At 38.7% G+C, this 27,865-nt stretch overlaps 1 protein-coding gene across 22 annotated transcripts in view; it reads right to left on the reverse strand.

Annotated features, from left to right (window-relative positions):
• The window catches only part of TCF12 (transcription factor 12), a 186,820-nt gene that overhangs the window by 85,632 nt on the left and 73,323 nt on the right, over window positions 1-27,865 (reverse strand). For 21 of the 22 annotated variants that reach the window (XM_040706208.2, XM_040706218.2, XM_040706220.2 and 18 more), the window contains 3 exons: window positions 27,036-27,109; window positions 24,581-24,649; window positions 15,184-15,286 (listed from right to left, as the gene is read on the reverse strand). In XM_040706208.2, coding sequence (XP_040562142.1) covers window positions 15,184-15,286; window positions 24,581-24,649; window positions 27,036-27,109 — 246 coding nt within the window. 22 annotated transcript variants of the gene reach the window in all.

Genomic DNA, 27,865 nt, shown 5'->3' on the forward strand with positions numbered 1-27,865 from the left:
GTTTTGTTGTTTGTTCTTACCACCTTTACTGGGCTGGTTCTCAGAAAACTTTATACCTTTTACATTCTCCACAGAAAGAAGCATTTTCAAGTTACGATATATATGGTGCCTATACTTCTTAGAGCAGTTCTTAGTAACAAAGGCTCTTCCTTGGTATTTTTTCCTTTTTTTTTTTTTCTATTTTCTTTTCTTTTTTCCACAATAATTGCAGAAAAAAACAAACATCAGTGTCCCTGGAAATAAAATAGGGAGGAGAAAAAAACAAAATGCATGGAAATATATTTAGATTTGTCTTCCAAAGCTGAAAACAAATGAGCAGCTCTTCCAGTGATGCTTATTTCAGAAAAAAAAAAAAAAAAAAAAAAAAAAAAAAAAAAAAAAAAAAAAAGCAGGACAACAGGACAGAAAGGAGAAAAGCAGCATAAATAGAAAAGGCTATTCGGTACTCAAAAAGAGGTGAAATACAACCATCTAGTAAGTCACAGTTACATTTTTATTCTCTTTCTACATCACCGCAAACATCTGGTCATAAAGAACAGAGGGGTTTTCTTAGAGGGAGGAGCAGAGAAGGCAAGCAGCTACCTGTTCCTCCAGAACCTAACGGCAGCAGGCCTTGAACAGGCTGCAAAGGGAGCAAGAGACCTGCTCTTCCCTGAGCACGTGGGAACGGAAAATAACAAAGCACAATGCTGGAATATGTATTGTCCAGAGGACAGCGAAAAGCAAAAAGGAAGGAAGCACAGGAATATAAATAGAACAATTGAGAAAAAAAGAAAAAGCTCAAAATTCACTTGCTGTGCTTTGTCACTTCCTGTGTCTTATTGCTGACATATTGTTTTTATAAATTTGCAACAATAGGAAAGATGCATCTTGCCATAACAAAATGTTCGGTGCACACAGTGTTAGGCCATGGGAGAGCTGGATACGAATTTGAAATTTACCTGCTACAGATTTGATTTTTTTGAAGAACACAAACTACATTAAATACTAAAAACATCAAAATACATTCAAAAAAAATCCTCCTAGTGTGGTCCCCAAGGCTCCCTACATCCAATTAATGGAACCAATAAAGGACACTGCTGACCAGCTATCTGCGCAGCATTGTAAAACTCTGGTTTCAGGCTGCCACTAATCCTGTCTTACAGGCCAGTACAATGAAAGAATACCCAAATGGTGACAGCATCAAGAAAGCTACGAACATGCTCACACATTGCTGGTTTGGTTTTGGCTTTTTGCTTGTTTGGTCTGATTTCTTTTTTTCAATAAAGAAGAAAAGGCAGGAAAACAGTGGACAGCAGCCTGCAGCTACAATCACATCATATGATTCTTGTAACAAATTAAGTAAAACAAAGACAAGAAAACAACAAGAAGTTCAAAAAGATGTTGTCTTTTTAAATCCAAACTGATTCTTATCATGCCTTATTTCTAACCACGATTTTTGGTTAGGAGTGATGTCTGCATATATATTCATACAATAACAAAACACAGGAACGAAACGGGAGAAAAGTTTGGATTTTGTACTTTCTAAACCGGTCACACAACAGTAAGCTCAGATGGCAAATCCAACCAAACATCCGCAGGGAGACAGAACCAGCCTTCAGGCCTCGAGAGCAGAAAATCTTCAGGCAAAGTGATTCATCATGTGTGGCAAGATGACTGTGACATCTACAGATTCTTGCCTTGAGCAGCATGGTACATGCTACAAGGGATCAAACACATTCTGAAAAGCATCCATGGCACATCTCAGAAGCTTTAGTAAAAAGGACATGCTTCCAATAACAGAATGCTGGACACGAAAAAAGCCCGTAAGAATTTGCTTTCTGCGGTTGAAAAATAGGAAGTTCCTCTTCATTGTATGTGAGCCTATGCTGTTGTTATAACGTAGAAATAAGCCAATTTTTACTCCTTTCGCATTCGAGCTTACTCTTTCAGAGCTAACCCTCAGATGTTTCAACATTTAGCTCACGCTCCTCCATGTTTATTAAGTCATAGTGTTTCACGTTTGTTTTGAAGTTGGCCATCAGGAGATTATCATTTCTCCCACTTCGAGCTTCTCCTCCTGCTGAATTTTACCGTCCCTTCGTCCATTCTCCACAAACTGCCCTTCTACTAGGGAATGCATTACAACACCTTCACTGCAACATGACAACCAACGGTTTTGAACTTCTAGGCTAAGTCTGCAGTAAGCTGTCCTTCCAAGAAGGATACTCAGGGTACTGCACAGCACCCCTGTTCAGAACACACACCTAAAAAATGCTTAGGAGTTACTGCTCTTGAATGCACAAGTGTCCTAGAAACAAGCAAAAACACCTATGCTAGAACAGAGCCAAAACTCATCTAACACAGTATCCCATCTACTAAGAGCAATATATTTGCAAAATACGAACACAATGGCAGTTCTCAAAACATTCAGAAACAGAAGAAACGAAGACAAGCACAGACAGGAAAAATCCCCAACTGTAACCGACAGCAGGCATGATGGAACTGCTCAGACGGAACACGGCGTAGTGATCCAGACAGGTGGGGCAAAGGGACAAAAATCGCAGGTTTAGCTGCACAGTAAAAGTACAGCAGAAATTATGTTCTACAGATTTGAGGACAGATGATTCTGGTGACTTCTGTGCAACTTAAAGGCTATATTATTTTCTACTTCTGATGTTATGACATCTTAGAAGAAGAACTGGACCAACAACATACAGTTACGTTGCACCAGGTGAGAAGGCAACACAAAAGCATCATTAAGAAAGAGAAACTGAACGTAAGTGAAGAGGCAAGCCTGAAAATTAGCTTTCGGTTCAACAGTTGTATTAAGATTGGTTATCAAGCAAATAATGATGTTTTAGAGCACAGGTAAAAAGAAAAAAAATGTACCCATGCTTGGATAAATAACACATTCTGCTGATGAATCACTGCCTTTCAATTCAGTGTTCTATTGGCATTTGCATTGCATCTCTATCATGAGAGCAAGCTGTGTCTCTGCTGGGGAAAGAGGGGGAGGCACAGAACAGCAGCAGGAGGAGTATAATCAGCAGTGACGCTCGGCTTCTTCATACTGCAGGATGCCCTGTTCCAACCAAATGCTGTAGATCCCGTTAAAAGCCAATATCCTGAGCTCAAGCCATTTGTGTTCCTAATTGTCTTCAACACAGATAATACAGAATATCTATTGTGGAGTTGGTTTTTTTTGAATGTTCTTTATCTTTTCTTCTGTTCTAAATACATTGCTGGAAGCCCGCTGTTTAGTACACATGTAAGCAAACTATTGTAAAGAAAAGAAAATGATTAACAACTGGAGAAACAAGTGGGATTTCTCCCTCTGCCAACAAACCATATTCCTTTCCATATTTTGCCAATGTACCACTGAACCAATGAAAAACAGCAGTAATTCCCTCCCCAGCCCCTCTCCCTTGCTCCAGAATACTGAAGGAATGGTTTATAATAATTGCATTTTTATTGCTTCACAAGGTTTGGTTGCTTGGGGATTTTTTTTGTTATTTGTTTCTTAAACCATACATCTTTGGAACCAGGTTTTTACGAAGACAGATTTCTAATGCAATGTAAAAACGTGCACCAAATAAAGAATGCTCACATACACTGGACAAAAGTATTTATTACTACTGTGCATGTGGCTGAGTGCCAGGAAGCTGTCAAACAAAGGAACAACATCATACAGTTGTTTGGCACTCGAGGCTGAAATCATTGTGAAACATGTACTGTTTATAAATTGTCACTGATGAATAAAAGCAGAGAACAAAAAAAAAAAAATAAGGAAACGCAGCCAAACACCACAAAGATGAGGCAATCATCTCTTCCCCTCCTACCACTCTCCATAATCAAATAACATAACACCCCAAGCCCTCTGCACACCGGGCAGGTACAGCGCAGCAAGAATTGAGCAACCAGGAGCTACTAATTTCAGGTTGTGCTCTTGCAGCTCATAACACTGAATGCAGAGAAGCGATCCAGATTCAGATGACAAAAAAACCCACCAAAAATGTGGACTGTGGACTTCTCAGCCTTACTATTCATGAAATATTTTAAACAAGAGTAGTACCAGTGATGTTTATCTTAAACTTAAAAACATCAGTTCCAGAAGACATAAAGAAAAATGGTTTCAGTGATGATAAAATATTATTAACATCTCTCACCACACAACACAGCACTGCTGGAGAAAAACACCACACTCTCCTATCCCTGGGAGGAAAGATTCAGTTCACTTCAGGGCGAAAAAATGACATTCCTGAGAACAAATACAGACAGAGCTCGAGCCCAGAAAAAAAGCAAGAGCTCAGTTTCTGACCTTGCATACCTGTATCAATTTCAGTGTCTTTCAAATGCAAAGCTGCGTAATTATGCAACACAGTGATCTGGAAATAAAAGCTCCTCTAAAATTAAAGGAAAACAAATATTGAAGGAAAACTTACAAATCTGAAAAAAAAATCTCACGTTTTGACTGATAAGTAGAATATTAAGGTGTGTTAAACGCTTTCTATGGTCTAACAAGTAGATGAGCTTCTACTTTGTTATATGTGAGCTATATATGTGAGCTATATATTCTACTTTGTTATATATGAGCTAACTCCTTTAAAGCGTTAAGACAGTGTGATCTGAATGTTCTCTATCACATTTCTTAAGGCAATGCTACTTCTAAGACAGATGTGTATTATTTACCACAGAAAAAAAGCAAAGCAAAACTTTTCTTTGCTCCCAATATGCAGAAAAGTGTAGCACCACAAAAGAAGCGCACAAGTACACTCTTCCCTATCTGCTCAGAACTACTTTTTTTTTAAAAAAAAAAAAAAGAAACAGGATATTAATTTATTTATGCTGCAGTCATGCACTTCAGCGTGCAATGCAGACCCCAGGGGGTGGCCTTGAAGCTTACAGCAGTGTTAACAAATCATGCATTATTCTCGAGTCTCTTGCCTTCTATGACTCATTATGTAGGAAGAGAGATGGAAAGATGCTTTATCTGTACTGCATTTGTACCTAAAGTGCCAAGTTTATTATACAGGGCCCCATTACAATGCTGGGAAGCAAGCTAAAATTTTGTTATAGTTATTGTGATGGTTCTTGTACATTACTTGTTCTGCACATGGTTTGTACAGTCCCAGTTCCTCAGATGAGAAGTCCAACTAATCAAACTAGTTGGGATTTTGAATGCAAGATTTGCTAGCCAAGTGAGAATGCATTTTCCTAGCTTTCTTTAGCAGTTATCACAGCTGGATCAAGGCCCGTGCTGCCAGTGGTAATGCTACCGATATCAATTGAATATGATACCATACACCAAAATTGGATTCACAGTCACTCTCAAGTGAGGAAAAAATGCCTCTTATGGACAAAATCAAGGAAAACCCCAAGAAGTAAAAAGCAAGACTCCACACAGACAAAAAAATTTGCAGGACACACTGGAGAACCATCCAGCTTTGCCCTCCTTCATCAGGTGAGCATAAGGAGAAGCTGAGGCACTCTACACTGCCTGAGGAGCTCTCCCTAGCAGAACGTAAATCCGTAGTTCTCATTTGCCCCTGCAGTTGCGATTCACAGATGAATAAGAACTTCCAAGGGAGACTTGTTTGCAGTACAAGATGATCTTGGAACACTTGGTTCTCAACTACCTTTAAGAATTCATGAATAACTCACGAATAGAGCTCAGCTGTTTTCAAAAAAGCAGTGGAGTCCATCTCAGCTTGTTTCTATGCTAAGTGTTTCATTTCTTCCTCTTTTCAATTTCAGCGAATCTCTAGTGATGAAATACAAAACAAGGCTACTTCTTTCTCTAGAAGAATCACAGCAGCAGTAATCCATCAGCTTCTTTCACCTAACATATTAACGCATCACCAAACAAAACCCAAAGCAACCAAGCTTCAGCCCTCCTTCCACCAAATGCCATCCCTGTGAAGCTCCTACACATGAGGATAACAGGGTATCTATTTCTTGAAGTGACCTGAATACCTGACAAGTAACTCCTCAGATCTCTTGGCTGGCCTCCTGACAGATGTAGAAGCATCAGAGTGACAGAAGCTGAACTGTAATTTGAGGGCAACAGTGCTGTTAGGCTATGAGAAAAAGCAGAGACAGGTACCAAGAAAGCCCTGCAAATAAAGCACTGCCACTGCTTAGCAAAATGGGTTTGCTGCTTTTTGGTCTTCTGCACGTTTCTGTTACACGGTAGCTTTTCACCTGCTTTTCAGAAAGTAGACTTTGGTGCACTGTTGGACTGAAGCAAAAGTGCCCAACTTGGAGTATTGCACACCTGCACCAAATGACAGCTCTACGGAAGAAGTACAGTGGCCACTCAGAAAAGATAATGGTAGTGCAGGTCCAACACCATCCCATACACAATGAATGCAGCCCTATGTGGCAGGATGGTCTGTTCAGGCACGTCCCTTTTTGGTTTTTTTTGGCCTTTCCCTCCAAGCTATCTGTGCATCTATCCAAAGTCAGGTTTCCTGCAGCAACAAACATTTGACTTGCTGAAATCATCACTATAAAACCATATTAATGCAAATACCATAATGCTCCAAAAAACACAAGTCACTTATCCTGGCACAAGCAGCCTAGTTACAACATTTTGGCTGTTCAGATCAGAAATTCATCACTGGACACAGGCCGCTAATTGGTTAAAAACTGGGCTGCTAGCAATTGACAGGCTGCAGCTTCATGCACACAGGAATGAAAAGAAATTAATGGAATGAAATAGAGATCAAGTAAGTGATTTTTATGCACCTGGCAATGAGCAAACATCTTTATTGCAAAACAAAGACAAGCCATGAAAAATTACAAAATTATCTTTTAATCACCTATGAGCTTTCTACAGTCTCCTATTTGAACAGGGTAATAGTTATTATGTAGATCCCTAAGCAACTGCCTCATGGGGAAGTTACATCACCAGTATGGGAAAAAACCCTTCCCTCCTCCCTTGTCCCTAGAAAGGAGCTTGGCGCCTTCAGACAGACTGAAATTTAAAATCCTACAGCTTCACCCAGTTGATCCCAGCCACTGGAACACATCTACAAGTGCCCAGGGATGGCAGGAACCACAGGAGAGAAATATGCCCTTTCAGCATTTCATGCACTGATGAGCCTTGTAACAGATAAACATACCCTGCAGCAGCTCAACTGACATGTTATAACAAAGAGGAAAAGCAGGACTTAAAAATTTCATCAGATTACTGTTTATTCCCATTTCAGAGCCTGAGTACACCGTGAATAAATCAACACTCAATGTATCAGACCGCGTTAGCTGAAAACAAAGCTTTTCAATATAAAATTTTATACAAAATAAAATAGTTTAACATTTAAAAAGCACAGATTGCACATTAAAATTCCTAGACTGGCAATTCAGAAGTACTTAGCATTGACAAAAAATCTGGTTAGAGGTGTAAATGAAACATTTTTGAAGACAACAACACTTGGTCTGATGGAGGTTACCCCAGGTCACATCGCTTCTCCCGGTACCGTGTCCTACAGGGAGGGCCACTGTGAGACCTGCAGGTGGGACAGGCTGGGCTGTGCAGGCTCCCACAGTCCTGCTATGGCACCTGCAACACTAGCAGCACCCAGCAAGCAGATACCCCCAGCTACTCCTAGCACAGTATTAAACAGTGTGAAGGATTTTCAAGGACAGATTTCTTCATTTTCCAGAAAGAAAACATGCTTATTTATTTCCCCTTGAACCACAGCATTGCAGACTAAGTTTGAAGATGACTCCCACACTGATTTAGAGACTTTATAATCCTCTGAACTTGCACAATGCTAACCTCACTCAGTAAGGACAAGCTGCCTCGGCACTCCAGCATCACTGGCAGGGAGACAATTCTGCACCTGCTTGCTCCTTCACCTCCCTGCCCTGGAAGCTGCTGGAGGCAGCGGCTCTGGAGCAGCTGTGGCTGTGCAGCAGGCACCTACCTGGCAGCTCCACCTGAGCACCTCCCGGAGAGGCTCGCTGCCCGCTGCCACAGCTGCAAATCCCAGGGGGAGAGCACAGGTGACACCTGCTGCAGCCTAGCACCAAGGACACAGGCTCTGCTGCGTCTGGAGTGAGCCTTGAGGTATTCCTCTATTTAAATACGTGCTAGAAAAGTTATTTGATTGAAATATTACTGTAAACAGAAGGGAAAACTAAGCTTAATACACATTCTTGTGAGCAAAAACCCAATGGTAAAAATGCCCTGCACTTCACGCTGCCACTAAATGACTGTGTAATTTAATTTCCCAGAAACCCATTAGCTTTCACAAAAGGAAAATGAAGAGAGGATGAGAGCAATTCTTTAATGTGAGCAGAATTTAATGTAATACCTGGGGGGGGGGGGGGGGAGGGAAACCATCTGAAACTGAACCCAGAGCATCACACTCTATGAAGCATCAGAGCACAGCAGCACAGGCTGCCTGCTCTGACAGCACGTGGAACGCAGACCCAAGCCCATAGGAGCATGGCTCATGGGGATGTGCTGCTGCCCAGCAGCTCGGCCAAGGGCACAGCCCAGCTGCAAGCACAGCAACACAGCGTGCACTGCTCCAGCAGCTCAAGGAGGGGAAGGAGAGTGCAAAAAGTACAACTCTTCCCTCAATTTATGGAGAGTTTATGTATGAATATAAGAATTAAATGATATGTATAATTATCTGGGAGAGAAGAAACCACTGAGATTGAAGTTAAAACATTAAGTTTTCATCATAAACAACAAAATACAAGGAAATACACATTAGATTTTCAGCCAGCCTAGAATACTGTATTAAAATGTCAATCAAGTAGTTAAGCACAGCAATGTACCTCCAAAATAAAACAAACATTCTTAGAAGGAAAATTAAACATAAGTCTCCCGTTTGCTAGATTATGTGCAAGGCTGTGGACAAAAACTAATTAAAAAATCAAAACAAAACCCACGTCCATCTGAAGCAATAAAACAGAGTTTCGGTGGAGTAAAGCAATGCTAACACATACTTTAGGAAAAGTAGCCGTGATGTATTACATACAGATTAACTGGCACAAAAATAGCCTGCATGCAATTTTTTCACTATTTTCTACAGATCAGCCAAGGATGCTTACGTAAGCCAAGAACATAAGTATGTTCAGTCCTGATATTTTTAGCTTCAATAATCAAAGTATTAAGTGATTTAATAAAATTTAAGTGTAATGCTGTGGAACTGCCTGATGAGAGTTACTACAAAGTAAAACATAAAGAACTTTTCCAGTATAGGAAGTTTACACCCCATTGGTTTGTGGTGCACCTGTGCCATACAGCAGGAGATCCATACTCTTAATTACTGCAACCATGGATGGCTCTGTTGTGCATACATCTTGACAAAAAAAAACCAAACACATCAAGAAACTTTCTGAACTCTTGGCCACAGCAGCGTTCAACAGATAATTAAGCACTATGTGAAGCTTATTAGCAGACTTTTCTGTTGAACACACTGCCCTGCTCACATAAAACAGTATGAACACCACCTCACTGGGCATCCTGTTCCAGTGCCTCACCACCCTCACAGTAAAGAATTTCTTCCTAATATCTAGTCTAAATCTACCCTCTTCCAGTTTAAAACCACTTCCCCTCATCCTGTCACTACACACTGTTATAGAGAGTCCCTCCTCCCCAGCTTTCCTGTAGGCCCCCTTCAAGTACTGGAAGGCCACTATAAGGTCTCAAAGCCTTCTCTTCTCCAGGCTGAAGAGCCCCAGCTCTCTCAGTCTGTCCTCATAAGAGAGGTGCTACAGCCTTCTGATCATCTTTGTGGCCCTCTGAACCTCCTTCCACAGCTCCATGTTCTTCTTGTGTTCGGGGCTGCAGAACTGGATGTAGCAATTCCCAATCTTTATCATTTGCTTATTTTGTCATTTTCTTCTAATATTTGCCTCTCTCTTCCTAGTGAATTCTGTTGATTACCAAATAGTCTTTCCTCCATTCTCCAAGTTAATGCTACTGTAATAAGTTACTACTGATGTGTATAAATTATTTCAAAGCAGTCTTGCTGTCATTCACATCTCCAGAGATCATTTCCATTGTGATGTCTCCATGTGTTGAGTTAGTAATGACTACAGAAGGCAATTCGAGGAAGTCTAGCCGTTGTTTTGGACAAATACGTGTGCCAGCTCAACACTTGCACCTGCCCTCTCCCTCCCTGAAAGGTAATTAAAGCAGCATGCTTAGCAAAGAATGTAATGGCATAATTCTTAACATTTGCCACTTTAACAGCCATTCACCTTTGCTTGTTTCCTCCAACTGAATTCACCATCATAAAATCATTCCGTTATTGGCTCTCTCTGATCTCAACATTCTTCAACTAACATGCAGCTGAGTTTAAAAACAACAACCAACAACCTAGCAGTTTTCCTGAAGATTAGTTAGATTCTTAAGTGAGAAGCAACTCAGATGCACATCTTCTTTTAATTCTATTTCACAGCCCAAAACCCACTCTTCTCTCAGCCTTTCCAAATTAAGGTTTAAAATACTTACATCACCTATTCAGAACAGTACCGGTCCTGTCAAGCTTACAGAGATTTCAGCTATTCACCTTATCTCTGCTCGTGTTTAAAAATACTTGTCACTCCACCCAGCCAACTGGAGTGTTTACCTTACAAGTCAGACAATAGACTTTACAGTAAAAATTAGGTGCAGTAATTTCAATCGTTTGAAAGAAGCAGGGACAGAAGCACAGCCACTCTTATAAACCTACAGAATGAGGCAGTCAAGTTGATTAAGTGAGAAGCAATGCTGAAAACAGAACACAGCCAAATCCAGATATTAATCGCTCATATAATTAACCCTCTAAATGAGTATTTAAGTTTCACAGCGGCCCAAAAGACTGCCTTTGAAACCTTTGTGGAACCTGGCCTTACCCCAGGAAGCACCTCTCCACTGCCGCTGCCCTTCACACACCACTTTCTATCCACAACCATCAACCACCTACTGCACTGATAGAAGACTAAGAAACACTAATAAAAGATAAAATAAATGGTGTATATGTACATCATTGCAAGTTCTAACTGTTTCGTAAAGCCTGATGACAAACCACCTGACTGATTCACACATAACAAGGTACAGCCAACATTAAGGGAAGATGTGCTGAAGAAAAAAAAAAAGTATTACCCAGCTTCCATCCTTATTAGATAATACTCCATTCTGTTCTTCCACATTTATTGCAATCAGGACAAGAATCAGGCTTTATATTCACTGTACTAAATAAGTATAAGAAACTGTTTTGATTACCAAATCTAAACCACTTTTAACTCTAATAAGCTAATAAGAATCTAATAATAAGCTAGTAATAAGCTCCTATTCCCTCCCTAATAAATACTGCCTGATGTGTCTTGATTTCCCTGCCTTGTCAGGTCATTCATACTCTTCAAGCTGCTCAACAAAAATACGGTAACCACAGAAAGCACAAAGCAGAACGACAGGAGGAGAAGCACAGCCATTAGACACAAACATGATTTGAAGAACTAATAAACTACAACTCCTGGAGCTGGATCCACCAGTGTGAGTGAGTAGGTAAGGTCAGGAAGAGAGGTGTGATCTGAAGCTCTCCGTGCCATTCTCACATGTTTACAGCTTCTGGTTATGGCAGTCTCCCGTTATCCCAGCTGACAGATCTTCAAACCCTGTGGCTAGCCTAGGAACACCCTGGGCTTTAAAATTTAATCAAATTAAACTGTAAAAACAGTAGATGAGCAACAGGAAAACAAGGAAATACACTTGAAAAAGAGATCTCTGTCTTTTAAATGTAAGGGACTGGTTTCAGCATCTTATATTCAAGCCTATGTTCAGCAACCTTTCCACTCACCACTGACTAATTTTTTAATGACTTTTTATCATGTACAAGCCTGTGAAATTGCTCAGCACACAGAAAACGAACACAGAGCAGAGCATATGAGCGTTTTGCTTTTATTCTTTCTATCCCTTGGGGAAAGACACACACATACCCCAAACGAAGTTACCCACTTCAAATTCTGAAGAACAACTAACCACAAAACCTTTAAGCTATACTCAGTAATGATCAGTTTCCTCTCTCCATGGTAAGCAGAAGTAGAAAAGCTCAGTACAATCAAGTTCAGGACAGTACAACAGAAGAGATAATACCAAATGCTTGAAAGGTCCTGGCGAAAATTGACCTTCTTCAAGTACAGAGAACTAAAAGGCAGCATAATTACAGAGGGAATAATCTGGCATCTCTGTGAATAGTTTTCTAGAATGTAATTAAAACAGAAAGTGTTGAATATGCAAAGATTATCAAGTCTAGATGGAGCTGCAATACAACCAATATATCTTAGCCTGATTTTCTATGTATTGCTATGGATACTAAGAGACTGTGCTGCTGCCAAGAGGATTCGGTGGTTTTGCTTAACACACAGGCAACAGCCCTTCCTTTTTTATACTCACAAATCAACAGGATAATTCTGGAATTCATTAACGAATAACACTAACCAATCCAACATAATAGCTTTACTTCCTCTGCAAAACACTTCAAAAAAATATCTAAATGAATATGGAAATGCATCTTTCTGTGGCAAATTGTTCATTATTGAATCATTATCAACTCTTGTTAGACAAAATTCCTCTCTTTTGCAATGTACAAGATCATTAAAATGTTTGAGAGCTCCATCATGAAAGACAGTGGCACTTTATAATCCGCTATCTCTTCAGGCAAATATGCTTACGGCTGAACATAATACACAAAATAACAACATCCCCTTGACACACAATTCTTTCTTTTAATGGTGCTCTTAAGTGTTGACAGCAATGGTGAAATATGTTATTGCTAGATGGGTTTGGTTTTGGTTGTTTTTTTTTTTTACATATAGTTTTTAACTATTTCAGAGATGCATTTCAGTTATGACAGAAGTTGAGGAGGAATGCCTCCTAGACCTTTTGCATGGAACCCCCTGCACTCCATCACTCCTCTTAGCCCACTAAGTTATTTCTTATCAGCTCATCAGGTTTATGTCCTAAAATTCCAGCTCCTTTCAGCCTCCCAAGACTGCACAATAATCAATCAGAGCACTTATCTGCAGTGACCAACTAAATGGATGTTTTCATTTATTAATGGGAATGCGTCTATAACTTGATAGGAACTGTACAACTTCTTTTGTCTAACGAAGCTAACTAAAAAAGTTTATTTTTCTTCTCAATAGTAGAAAAAAAATCAGATGCAACTACTAAATAGAAAACTTGCTCTCCAGACTGCCAGATTCAACTCCAGATACGTTGCAAAAATACATGTGAGATACGACACACCAAGCTGCATCCCATACTGTAACACAAAGTCAACATTTTTTAGTTCAAAAAACCACAGGTGAGATACTTTTCAATTATCCTTTTAGAGTGTTAGTGACACTTCTTAGATATATATCCCAAAAGCTTGCTCCAGTTCTTTGCTGCAAATGGGAGGAAATGAAGCACTATTTCTTCAACAAAAGAAAACCCTTAAGAACTGTGAGCCATAAAGCATTAGAAAACTATTTCAGTTCACAGCTGCTGTAAGCAAGCAATTGACATACACACATCTTACAATTTATCAATGCTCTCTACAAAGCAATCTCGGTGGAGGCTTCTTTGCAAATCTGTAGGTAATGATGTAACTTTATTATGTTTAATGGAATCACCCAGTTATCTCTTCAATAAAAAACTAGGAAGATACAGTTCCAATTTTTATATTTAAAGACATATATGGTTGAGAAATGACTCAGAATAGAAACATGAACAAATAGCTTAGTTTTGGTAATACAAAATAAAGAAAAGAAAATCAAATTTTGCTATGTGTTTTTGTAAAACAACATCAGTATCAGCCACAAGGCCTAAAGCCTCACACATGCTACTGATCAAAATACCAGAGCAGCAACTGAGGTAACTTGTCTTTTTAGTCTCCTTTAATTAGAAAGAAACAAGACCAGAAAGAAACATTTGAAAGAGTGCTGTCGGTGAGGGCAGGAAAGGAAGCTCTACTCTGCTTTATTAAAATAAAAAAGGGAAACTATATTCGAACTTCATTCTCTTCAGATATAGGTATCATTGGTCAATTAATACAAACTCTGTGTACGGACTACAGAGCCAGTCACTTTAAAATTACGTCTTTTCAGTTCATACAGGAAGGTTTAAATGAGATTTTGGTTTTGGCAGTAGCTTTGCTTTGCCTCCATTTCAGAGAAAATTAAACCAGTAAACAAAGATTGAGCAAAGTAGAAAGATTTCCAAAAGAAATTGCAGACCACCAGGATTTGGATTTAGGTAATCCACTTAGATTACCATGGCTATGTCTTAAAAGGACAATACTGAGATCACAAAATAGGTCACGTCTATGAGAAGCAGCATATACAAGTGAAACAATGTCTAGTTTACAAATTTAGAATAAACACTCAGATTTATCTCTGTGTTTAAGATACAAGAAAAAGACTGCCCCAAGACTACATTTTTCCCAAACAGTACATATTTGGGAAATGACATTTTTAATGCCCCAAGCTCTAAGAGAGTTTCAGACAACACCATCAGTACATTAAACAAGTTCCAGGTAACAGTGAAGTGCAGCAAAAAAACCATAGCATTCAATAGCTAAGCCAGCAATATATTACACCTGTTTTTTTGTGGATGTGTTTTCCTTCTCAGTTTCAAAAGCAGAAAAAAAAAAATGTTGGACACCCACAAGCCTGAAAGCAGCAGCAGTTTTTGCCCAACAAAACTGGTTTTTGCATCTACTTCTTAGAATTGACAGTGTTTCTAAGAAAACAAATATCAAATATATTTGAAAATCAAAAGAAAAAGAAAAACAAAGCCTCAAATTATTAACCAAAGAAAATCCTTTAGTAAATTGGCATTTCAGGGATCCAAAAATATCAGAAATTTGGATTTTTTTCTTTCTTTTCTAAGTGAGCAAACTAAAAATTGCTACAGATACCTTCTCAACAAATGCTAAGAAAATTTCACTTAAGTTTTACAAGAACAAAGCAAAAATCAAAATTAAACATATCAGCTTTCTATATCAATCCAAATTCCTTCTGAAAAGTCACAGACAACGGCCTTTATAAGGAATTTGCCCAACACAAATGTTTCAACACGAAAGTCATTGTTGCTGTGAGTAACAAAGCAACTTCCAGATGCTTGACGTGTCAGGCCTAGACAAGGAGATGAAAAATGTCTCTTTCTGACCAAAGAGGCTTTGAGGGGATACTCGTAAAGAATTACCTACTTACCCATCAGATTTGAGTTCATGAAAGGTGTCGGGGACAATCCTTCATGGGGCCCTAATCGACTGTCATTCAAGTGATCACTGTAATGAGGACTGTCTGCAAAACCCTAGAGAAAAAAAGACCAGAGTATTAAACAGATTATTTGGCAGCCCTGCTAATTGAGTGTAATGACACTTTTCTAATTAAATGTGTGGAGTCGCAATTGGTCATTCATCACAGAAGTTGGCTTTGAGGTCTATCTCACAGAGAGAAATCACTCTCTGCCCATATTTTATTTTTATACCCCTTTCTCCCCCAGCAAAAATAATAAAAAAAAAATCCACAATTTCTTAACGACTTCTGTCCTCATAGACAGTATTTCTAAAAATTGAGTAATACTCAGATATTTTGATATCTGAATCCTCTTAGCGTTATGTCACTAAGCACTGTGAGTAGAATTGGTCCAAAGAAGTCACAACTGATTTGTTTTTTGTTTGCATTAACCAAACACTACAGCAAGGTCAAAAAGAGTCGCTGACATTAGGAAAAAACATTGGTGCAAATGAGAAGAAATTTCCATCCCCTTTGCAACCTACTATTAATGTTACAGATTAACAGGCATTTTGACACTATTGAATTACTGAACTGCACAGCCCATTGACAACAGGTTTACTTTCAAATACTGATTAAAGAAACAATTTTTCCACTTGATTTTAAAGGAAGCATTCAAACTGAAATATTCTTTTTGCTTTTCTGATATAAGACAGCAAACTTACAAGTCTTAGAACAACCCTTACACAATCTGGAAACACCAGCTTATTGAAAGCTTGCTCCAAAGGCAGAGACAGAATGCAGAAGCCTAGGGATGTACACATTTAATTAAACCAATCATGTTTTTCTTTTGCACTGTACAAATTGTTTTCAGCTTTTCCGTATAAAGGTACGAATAAGGTATCTGCCATTCACAACCACTCAGATGCATACCTAATCACACTGCATCAAAAGTTGACAAGACTTGGCACTCAAAACAGCACCTTCTTTGCAACCAAGTTTTGACCATTTTGTCAACCTTAGCATACAATTCCTGATCACTCCATTTCTTTAAGCCTCTTTAAAAGCTAAAAAGAAATCCAAAGCTGAGGCCTAATTAAGGGACAGGAAAATTGCTCAGGCTCACAGCTACTAGAAACCAAGTCCCTTGGGACTATAAAATCAATCACTGAACATTTATCATTTTTTCAGACCGCAGGCTCACACTCAAGACAACACTAATGGGGCTGAAACAGGCCTCACTATCTTTGCAGGCGTGCTGTCAGTTCAACCAAAGGGCCAGTAACTGAAGGCTAAATAACTGTCAAACCACTATAACTGCTTACGGATGCGTGTCACAACTCTTTCTGCTATTCTGCTTTAAAAGTAATCTTCTGGGAATCCCAGTTCCCAGATGAATCTTTGGCTGACTTTATCTGCTTCAGAATCAGCGATACACATGTGATAGGCACTCAGAAGCAATCTTAGTGACATTTACAACTCGGTTATGACCACGAGGGTGTCTTCCGGTAGCTGCGGCCCGGCCCCATCTATCAGGCAGCAGCTGCCCCCAAACTCGGTGGCTCCTAGCAAAGGTCACCACATGAGGCTTATTTTTATGTTGAAATGAAATAAAGAAGAAATTAGATCTGCCAAATAAAGGAACAAAAACGTTTCCACATAGAGGACCTAAAAAAAAAAAAAAATACAGCTTTTAACTGCTTGTTTTCCTGTTTGGGCCTTGGCTTGCACTCTTTCTTCTTGTCTTTTTAAAACCTTTCCAACCCACTCCACTCCCCACCCAAGACAATGCTCCAACTATATTTTTATTAATTAAATTACTCCCACCCACGCCGCTAGGAGGGAAACCATTAGCAAGAGATAAAAGAGAACTCCTATCTCCAGCATTCAGAATGCATTCCCTAGATGAACCCCAGAAATAAACATTCAGGAGATCTTAATTTACAAAATAAGTAATAAAATCATTGAATGTAGAGTCAGATGCATTTCACACATGGTTAAACGCTGTGCAACATACCCCACTGAACACACAGGATTACTAGCATTCTTCAAGTTAATATTGTATATTCCCCCTCGTTCATCACCCCGCTGAGAACAGAGGAATTAGAGAATCAGGTGGATCATTTAAAGAGAAAGAAGTGATCATCCCTCTGTCATCAGACCTCCTTCCTATAACCTTTCCTCATCGTGATCTTCTCATACACCATCTCAGTCATCATCAGAAAGATGCTCCAAGAGGTTCTTCACAGTATTAAGAAGCCACAGAAAACATTACAACATGGACCACGTGAGGACAAAAATGTACTCATGCATATGCGAGTACTTCATTGCTTTTTACTCATTTCCTAACTGAAAAACAACGGTATCAGGCATTTCCATCTTTGTCACACACAGCAGAGCTCACCCTGATGCTAAGTGCTACCCCTTCTCAGCCTTCAGCTGTGGAGGTCTGAGCTTGGCTGCTGTCCTGGCCACCAGTCACTCAGCAACGAGTTCCGGATTATCGGCTCAGGCAGCAGTTTTTTTGTTTGGGACTAGAAACCCTGGGTTGATTCCCACACATAACTCACTCAGCCTACATGAATACAAAATAACCACAAACACACACAGCTTTGATTTCACAAACTTCTCTTCCATTTCACAAAAGCAAATTAAGCCAAATCAGAGGAGCGCTAAGTACAATGATTTAAATCAGAGTTATTTCAGAACATTCTTCACATTTAAGCTGTACTTCAAATTGAATTGCGTTCCTGATACCATTCCTTGCTTTTACATTCGTGTCGTTAACTTACATAATGAACAGCATAATGCTCTACTGGAAAGAGTTTGAGTCAATCACAGATGAGAACTTCAGAAGCTTCTAAAATACTGGAAGCTTTTAGTAGCACAACAGAGGCCTAAGAATGTATTTAACGAATATGATGGTGCAAATTGACAACATATATTTACTGCTTAAAGAAGAACGCGTTTGTGAGCCTTAAAAGGTTTGCTTGCTACAGCAATAAAAAGTGATTTACTAAGAGGCACATCCCACCTGTATGGCTAAGTTTCAGAGAAAACACCACCCAGCTGACATCTGAGCTGATCTCTCATGGCAAAAGCAACACAACAGCAGGGTGGAGCACACAAACTGCTACCGGAGTCCCTTTCAAATCTGTGTTTGAAAGACAACTTAGTAATATATACTGCCCAAGAGTGAAAAAAAGACAGCTTAGGACATGTTTCCATTTCATCCTTTCTTTCTGATAAAGGAAAAAATTCCAGTGCATGGCAATTTTGAAGATTCTTGTACTTGCCTCCAGAAGAGTATTCAACTTGATCACAGCTAGTAACTGGTTATGCCAAGTGGTCTTTGCTCTCTTGGGAGGCACTATTTCACAATTTATATTCTTACCTCACTCTTGAATAGGTTGATGATATCATGCTTTGGACTACAGGTGGGCTTCCAAAGCCCTGTGGAAAATTGCTGCCTACCAATCCTGTTGTTTGTTCCAACTTCTTACATACCTAATATACAAGCAAGCTCTAACCTTCACAAAAGACAATAAAACTTGCTCTTTCTGCACTTTTACAGCCACAATTAAGCCTAACAGAAGCTAACTGTTCCCTTGCAGCATTTTGTAGCATTGTGACTGTTCATTTTGCAATGGGCCTCGCCCCAGCTTTCAGACTCACAGTATGTTTGTGTTCAGAAAGACAATAATCAGATATGTCTGCAAACAAAAGCAACAAGTACCATAAAATAATAATGCCTGGCATGAAATGCAGCTGGAGGACTACTGCTAATTAGAGCTGCAATTTTAACTGCAGAGTGCAGGCATTCTTAAGATTGAATACTCCCAACAACATTTTATTCATTTTTCAGACAATTCACAGGATTAGAGAGACATTCTCTAATCATTCCAGTAAATGAACTCCATCTATTAAAAAAAAAAAATATATATATATATACACACACACACACATTAGCAGTAGCAAACTTTTAATTCTCACCATTCTTAGGTAAGAGTTCATAGGCAATTTAGGCATTGTTTCTAACAAAGTTTTCCATCATTATGGTTGCTAGTACAGCAAAACCAACTAAAACTCTGAGCCTAATTATAAAATTGCATGTACTATTATACAACACACCTGAAAATTATCTTACAGAAATAGCTCAGAAGCAGGAAACTACTGTCTGTTAAAAATCACCCACACCAGGACTTGTCTGTGCATCTGTCCACAGACAACACCAAGCTGAGTGGTGCAGTTGACACAACAGAAGGGAGGGACACCACCCAGAGGTACCTGGACAGGCTTGAAAAGTTGGCCCAAGTGAACAGAATGAGGTTCAGCAAGGCCAAGTGCAAGATGCTGCCCTTGGGCTGGTACAGACTGCAGAAGGATTCACTGAGAGAAGACTCATAGGAAAGGATTTAGGCATCCAAAAACTGGACAGGATTCAGTGGTACATATCCTGGGTTGCATCAAAAGAGAACTGGCCAGCAGGGAGAGGGTGGTGACTGTCCCCCTCTACTGCACTCTTTGAGGCACCATCTGAAGTACTGCATCATCCAGGCCCTGGTCCACCAGCACAGGAGGGATGTGTAGTTGCTGAAGCAGGTCCAGAGGGAGGCCACAAGGACAATCAGAGGGCCAGAGCATCTCCCTTATGGGAAAAAAAAAATGCTGGGGGAGTTGGGCTTGTTTAGCTTGGAGAAGAGAAAGCTCTGGGGAATCCTCATTGCAGCCTTCCTGTATGTGAATGGAGTTTATAAGCAGGAGGAGGACCAACTTTTTTACGTGGTCTGATAGTGATAGTTTAAAGCCATTCCCCTTTGTCTTAAGAGTTAGATGTTAGCAAAAAAAAAAAAAAAAATTACTCAGATAGTGGTGAGTGACTGGAACAGGCTGCCCAGAGAAGTTGTGGATCCATCTCTGGAAGCATTCAAGGCCAAGCTGGATGGGGCCCTGAGCAGCCTGATATAGCGAGTGGCATCTCTGCCCACAGAAGGGGGTTGGGGCTACAGAATCTTTAAGGTCCCTTCCAACCTAATCCATCCTATGATAGCAAAACCACACCATTGACCCCAATTCATTTTGTGTGTTTGTTCACTGATAATAACATAACTCAATTACTGAGAGTGCGCTCCCCCACATCATCCCAATTGTTAATGAAGATATTAAACAGGACTGGACCCAGAACTGACTCCTACGGTACTCGACTCACTGCTGGCCTCCACCCAGGCTTTGCACCACTGCCTGCTGGGTCCCACCATTGTACCAGGTTTTCCATCCAATCCATACTTCAGCAGCTTTTCTAAGAGGATCTTATGAGTAACAGTGTCAAAGGTCTTCCTGAAGTCCAGGAGAACAATATCCACTGCTCCCACACATTCATCAGGCTGGCCACTTCATTGCATCAGGCTGGTCAGGCATAGTTTCCCTTTGCTAAATGCATACAGTAATCTGATAGGGTTGCCCAATTTTCCCAGAAACAAGGAGTTACACTAACTCCCTTCCACTATAAGCAAGCCTTCTCTGCTACAATATCCTTAAGAATAACATAGCTTTATCTTCTATTTCAAGAGAAAGAGATCTCCAATGCTCTCGTCACTTGCTACACAAGGGGAGAAGAAGAAGTAGCTGTCACTACTCTAGATCTCAGGTGTTAGTGGAAAAAGACAAGACAGTTTCACAGCTACTACAAGTGTCACCGAAGATTACATGCTTTGTAATACAGCTATCAAAATATCCATTAGCTTTTCCCATATATCAGTTGAAACACATGAAAACAAAGTGCCAGTGAATGGAAAACAAGAAGCAAACTCATTTTTTATTTTAAACACTGCTGAGTTTTGAAAGGGAAGAATGCAGAGGGACAGAAGACTGAACAAGGAATCTATTTTCCAATAATCAGAGTATTCTCTAGTTCTTTATCTATTTCCTGGAACTTACTTAGTGAATGATGAATCTTATTTTCAACAGCTAGATTAAATGGCCAATTACTCCTCCCTGAGCTTTTGTGAGACAAGTATCAACATGACATGAAATAAGACATTTCCTTGGCCATGTAGGAAGTTACCTTGAGAACAATTCCAATACTAATTTCAATATGATAGGGATTCACAAAGATAAATAAATAAAAATGCTGCCCACAGATCAATTTACAGAGTAAGCTGCATTTGTAGAAGTGCCCTGCACACTGAATATTGGATATTTAAGTTTTGGTTTTACACTGAATCATCTGCTTTCTTATAGAATTCATTGGGAAAAGCAAATAATCAGCAGAACTACCAACAGCCTTCCATCCCCAACAATAAAAAATAAAGCCAAAAAACAGAGGACAAAAAGGACACAAATACAACAGACTCAGTAACACTTACTGTATTTCTGTGTCCCTCTTGTCTTGTTTTGCTATTTAACAGCTTCCTTTCTCATAATGTACCTGAGATTAAGAGGTATAAAATACTATTTCAAAACCTGCTAACTCATTTCTATTTTTTCTCTTGACTTCTTTGCAGACTAGAAGTACTACCAGTAGGGAAGATGTAGAAAGAATAGGATGGGCATACAGAATTCTGGGCTTCAATGTATATCTGAGTACTTTACATAAATAGAGTGTATGATCTGCTCACTGATGCTGCAGTATCATCTAAATCTAACAGTGGTACTCAGAACAGTTGAACTCTACCTTAGAGTAGACTGAAACTTGATTCTATGTTAAATCAGGTCAAAATGTATACTTCATAGCTCTTCTCACAATATAAATGCTTGAAGATACTCAAAGCTTCCACTGTAGAGATTTTACAAAACAAAGCATCTCAGCTAACTGATGCCAAATTTTTAAGTTACTATGTGTATTAAGGAAAAAAACAAACAAACAAACAAGCAAACTAATTCAGCAAGGAAATGTCTAATGGAAAATATTGTTATTTGCTTCTTTTAGGAGACAGCAATCTAAACAGATGAACAACTAATTTGATCCTTTTTTTTTTTTTTTTTTTGGCTAAGACATGTTATAACAAAATCAAAGCAATGAAAGAAAACCTCAAAGAGCATTACTATTCAAAACATACAAGCCACTACACTGCAATAAAAACTACGGTAGAAAAATGTTTAATCAAAAGATAACAAGAGTGAGAGTGGTTATCCCAAAAAAGTGATTATACTAACCTCTTACTAAGGCTATGTTGATAAATTAGAACTTCCAAAAGAAGTGGAATAGCTAAAAGTGCAGAGGCATCTCACAAGAGGACAACAAAACTTCCAAGAGCTATAGGCCAATGTACTACTGCGTAACAGCTGACTGCTATTTGATTCAGTACCTCTGAATTGCCTTCAAAGAGCTCAGTAGAGCAAGGCTCTCAAAAAGCAGCTTTACAACTCTGCAACATACACTAAGAGACAGTTAGACAGTTAGCCTTCCAGTGCAACGGATTCCAAATACATGCAAACATCTCTCTGTTCTACATCACTCAGATAAGGGAAGGGCTTCCATACATTAATCAGAAGATAGTCATTGAAAAAAAAGAAAACTTGACACAGCATTTCATACGAACTTCACTATCATCATTCATGATTAAGGCAGAAATCAGCATGCTGTAGAATTCCACTGGCCCGATATAATTACTATTCCTCTAAAAACAAGGCTTTCCTACATTTTTTCTTATTTTCCATTACAGATCTGTTTTCAAGTGGTTCATCTCAGCAAAACATTTGGCCTGTGCAAGAGATGTCACACACAATTGTCACCGGTGTCTCAATTCATATCTTTTCACCAGTCTAATAGCACCACAGCCAACTCTAAATACACAAATGCCCACTAAAACTTCAGTGTTAGGATGATATTTAACATTGCTAGGTACTGAAAAAACAAAGTTTTCTCAATCTGCAGTGATTCCCAGACTTCAAAATACTACTTACACAGAAAATTTTAACCTTTAATATGGTATTACCAGATACTTTTAAAGAAAACTCAATTGTAGTGGGATAAGAGAAGGAATTTCATGAATTAACTATTGATCAGAAGAGAAAAATACAAATGCCCCACCCCAAACACAGAAATACATCGTTTTCACAGTAAAAATAAAGTTACCCATGTATTTTCCCTATTTCCCAAAAAAAGCTGTACTCAGACCAATGTTCAACAACTGCATCAGTAAATCAAGAGGAGTGAGTAAACAAAGAGACTGTAACATTTATTAACAAAAAATACTTTAAAACGTTCTAACTAAATGTTAGTGCTCAATTGCGAAGCAAATTCTCTATGCAATTGGCAATAAATTAGCACAAAGTTTTGTGTATACACTAAAGAAACATGCTTTACAATCAATTCAATGTCAAAACAACATGGTAAATACTGTATAGCATATACAATAATACAGAGGGAATTTTTCTTCTACTTTTAGAAGCAATATCACTTCAGAGCTCAGTGAAAGTAAAAAAAAAAATCACAAGACTCACTAATGAGAAGGAAATGAACAGGAAATGAAAGTACCGTTATGTCATGCAGAAATTAATGCCATAGCTTTCACCTCAACTAGCGTATGCAGCAGCAACCAACCCAGTTCTGAGTTATACCAAACAAGCAGAAAAATTCAGAGCATTGCACCAAGTGCTGATAAGAAGCTGCAAGTTACCATGTGAGGAGAGACATACAGATAGATTATGATTGCTCATTTTGATGGAAGACACATACAGCTGGCATGTAAAATAAAGATGCTCACTGAAAAAATTATGAACTACACAGGTAGCAACTAATTATTACTCATCGGGACACAAGAACATGGTAGAAATCCAAGAAATAACTTGTCAGCACACAATATTTTTGCCAGAAGATGTCTGTTATTTTGGCCAAAATTATAATCAAAGTTAGAAAAACTCACAGCACTCAGAGAATAAACCCAGCAGTAGCTACAAGAACAACATTCCAAAGGTTGGCACTGTCCAGAAAATCAAAGCCCCTAAAAGGGCTGGGCTTCACTGAGAGAGCAAATCAGTAAAGGCAGTAAAATATGTGCCCTGCATTTATACTCATTCCTTAAGTGTTACTGCTGGACATAATCAGAGCAGCTACACTGAGCTGAACAGAACTTCACCAGGAAAAAGGGAAAGGAAAGGAAGACCTCCTTCAGCCAGACTTTCACCAACTTAAGAACTCCTCTGTAACAGGTACTTAGCTACCATTAAGTAAGTCCATTTCACCAAAAATTGCTTTTTTTAATGCGCTTCTGGAAATTCCATTCTGTATTTTGCCAACTATTTAAACTCTCATACAATTTCATTGCTGTATTACGACTTAAGAAAAAAAACTCCAGTAGTCAGCAGCAGGCAGATTAAACAAAGCATGTACCAAAACTGCACATGAGATAAAAAGAATAACTGGTACCTCTTGTGGTTTCAACTTTTCTATGTCTGTGGAGAGGTCTGAGCTTTTTCCATGAAGACTGCCATTTTCCTGTAAATAAGCGATTAATAAGAACAATTAGGACAAGATTAACTTTCCAATACCAAAATTATAGGAAAAAAAGCACTGGATTTTGAAGCATTAAAGCTGAACCGGGATTGTAAAACAATTCCAACTTAAACTTTAGATGCTAATCATCATGAGGCATAATCCAGATACATAAAAGGCAAAGTGCACCACTTGCCATGTTATCAGATAAACTGATCTATATACCTACAGTACAGCCTCCCCCCCATATTTTTAGCTCTTCCTCATAGTCATTTGATCTGGTTATCTACATGTAAAATTCTGAGCCAGCAGCATCATTACCTCATTAGCTGAAAAACAACAGAAGAATAAAACAATAAATCTTACCCAAAACATATGCCTACAAACTTGGTTTAGACTTGTAAGTGAAGTCTAGTATTTTTCCAGTAATTTCAATACAATAGACAATTTCCTTTGTGGTTTGGGTTTCTTTCATTCATTCCTTTCGTGCTGTGTTTTTTTTCTTCTTCAGAAGATTTGTACCTCGTAACAATTACAACCCTATATGCAGACAGTATGCTTTTCTAATGTTTATGACTTCGTGGGCGAAAACACAAGAATGGAGTTCTCCTTTAAAAGGAATTCAGTTTTCTTTGCAAAATAGCTGTTATTTAAATGACATCCCAGACAATCATTCTTAATTGTTTCATGTATGATGTAGGGCTCTACTGAAACTTGTTTTTTCCCCTCTCCTATTATCTAGTTGCTAATGTACTAAAGACCTAGACAAAAACCTATATTTACATTGGCCAAACCACCTGAATTCCTTTAAATGTACACTTCACATTGATTCTACAAAACGTCTATTCTGACCCTGTCATCACAATTTAGGACTTCCCTCCCACCTCCACCCAGAATTTCTGTTGCCTTTAATATTAAAAAGAATTCCCTATGGAAGTGAAGGAAACTTTATTACCTCAACACTACTAGAATAGGTACATGAACAGTTTAAGAAGTAAACCATTTTTATTCCCCACTTGCCCCTCCCCAAATAATGAAAACTTACTAAACATAATTCTGGCAGAAGGAAGGAAGAGGTGAGCCTGATTACATCATTTTTAGTTTATAAATAATCTCAAAAGGTTGCATACAACTTCTTTGTGTGTTTCTGTGCTAAATTTCATAGTGATGCGCTCCAAAGTCATTCAATTCTTCCACAAATACAAGGACAGATAAAATTTCACTCTTGGCTTACATTTTAACTTTCTATTTGTAAACTTAAAAAACATTCAAATTCTATAGTTAGGTCAGTTTGTCCTGTGATTGATTCAAACTGATCAACAACTTCATAAATGAGTGTTAGAACACTAAACACTTACAGTAAGAACACTACATACTGAAAGATGACGTTTCAGATGTGGAAAAGGCACCTAAACCACCTAAAGGCTGGTCTTTATTACTCAAATTATATGGGATGTTTTATAAGGATATCTAATTTCTGTGTTGCACAGAAACACTTGTACATCTTGCAGCATTTTTATACCAATTTATTCTAGCTTATTTACTGGAGATCAATGGGAAAATTAAGACCTTGTGATAAGTCTTTCTAATGCTCTCTCCTCCAAAGACAGGTGCAAGTTTTAACAATATCTAATGAGCTGCACAAGACCTTGCAGCCCACCCACTTCATTCCACAGCAAGAGAAAGCTATTAACATCTCTCTGTCTCAACAGCAGTGAAATCAGAACAGATTATTCAGACTGGGGCCATCAGTTACACAGTGTATTTCTATTAATTAATTCATTAGGTACTTATCTCATTGTCTCTTCAAGGAGTAGGCATTCATAACAAGAAAACTGAGTAGATGAAAGGTTAAGAGATTTAATACAGAAAAGGCTTGCTTTTGACTAGCAAGCAGGATTTTTAAAGGCAGTATTATTGTTAGATACTAGATACTACCAAAAAAAACTTTCAATTGCGAAGTGAGGTAGATGAAGTTACAATGGGAACGGGAGAAAAGCATTTAAAGAGTGAAGTTTCTCTGTGACACAGCACATACTTAACTGGTTAATACCAATGGAGAGGCTAGAGCTCCTTACACTTTGCAAATACATTTGCTCCTCAATAAGCAACATATGTTTTATCTTCATTTCTGACCACAAGGTAAATAAAATGCATGTTCATGACTGAAGTATACAGCTATGTATTATTTTCATAAACACTAAAGCAATATTTTTTTAGCCTTAAATCTGAATTGCTACTGCAGCGTATCAAAGTCATCAGAAACTGAAAGATGCTATTCTGTTTATTGAAAAGAGCTTACCCCTCAAAATCGTTGCCAAATCACCTGCAAATTTTCACTGTACAATCCCACGATCTTTTATTATCAGTTATAACACAGGAACCTTACCCTTGAAGATTCATAGGAAGGACTTGGCTGACCACTTGTTCCCCAGGACGCGGCACCTGTTCGCTCATCCATACCTATCAATAAAAAGAGAAGAGACCAATAAGAAAAGGTACCAAAATCATAACATTCCCTGATGCAACCTGAATGCAAATTCAATCTCTTCCATATCCTTAATGAGGCCTTTCTAAAAGCAAAACTTAAGATGAATTTCCTTGATAAGGAAGCCAGCTATAAGCAACCCACTCATTCTGACAACTGCAGCTGCTGAAAATGGGTGCAGAAAAAGTCAAGATCTGCCAGTCCGCAGAGTCAGCCTGACAAAACTCATAAGAAGTTAGCTTGAGTAACAAAACAAGCACAACCACGTTAGCCTGGTTTTTTTGCACAGCATGATTTATCCTGCAATTTAAGCACTGAACATTGCAGCACATACTGTGATAGTGTACTTGTTAACTACTCTTTGCTCTCACGTCTTGCTTGAGCATTGTGAAATCTGTGAAATTATTTTCCCTGCTTGGTTTTTACATGCAAGCTATTTTAGCATAAGGGAGAAAAAGGCAACAGACTGTTTTATATTTCAAGGGTTAAAAAAAAAACAACACACACAACCAAACCACCACACACACCAGAAAGACTCATGATGTCTGCTCTCCTAAAACAGGAATCTTCTAAAATTCTCTAACGGTTCTTTTAGAATCGGTTCCCTTTATGCAAATCAGGGTTACAGCTCAAAAGAGAAAGGGGAAGAAAAAAAAATAGGGATAGCTTTAAACTCGGTATCAGAACGTATCTTCTGTGCGTTATCTGGCCAACAGTACATTGCCTGCAAT

The sequence above is a fragment of the Gallus gallus genome, chromosome 10 (genome assembly GCF_016699485.2).
Source record: "Gallus gallus isolate bGalGal1 chromosome 10, bGalGal1.mat.broiler.GRCg7b, whole genome shotgun sequence".
NCBI lineage: Eukaryota > Metazoa > Chordata > Aves > Galliformes > Phasianidae > Gallus > Gallus gallus.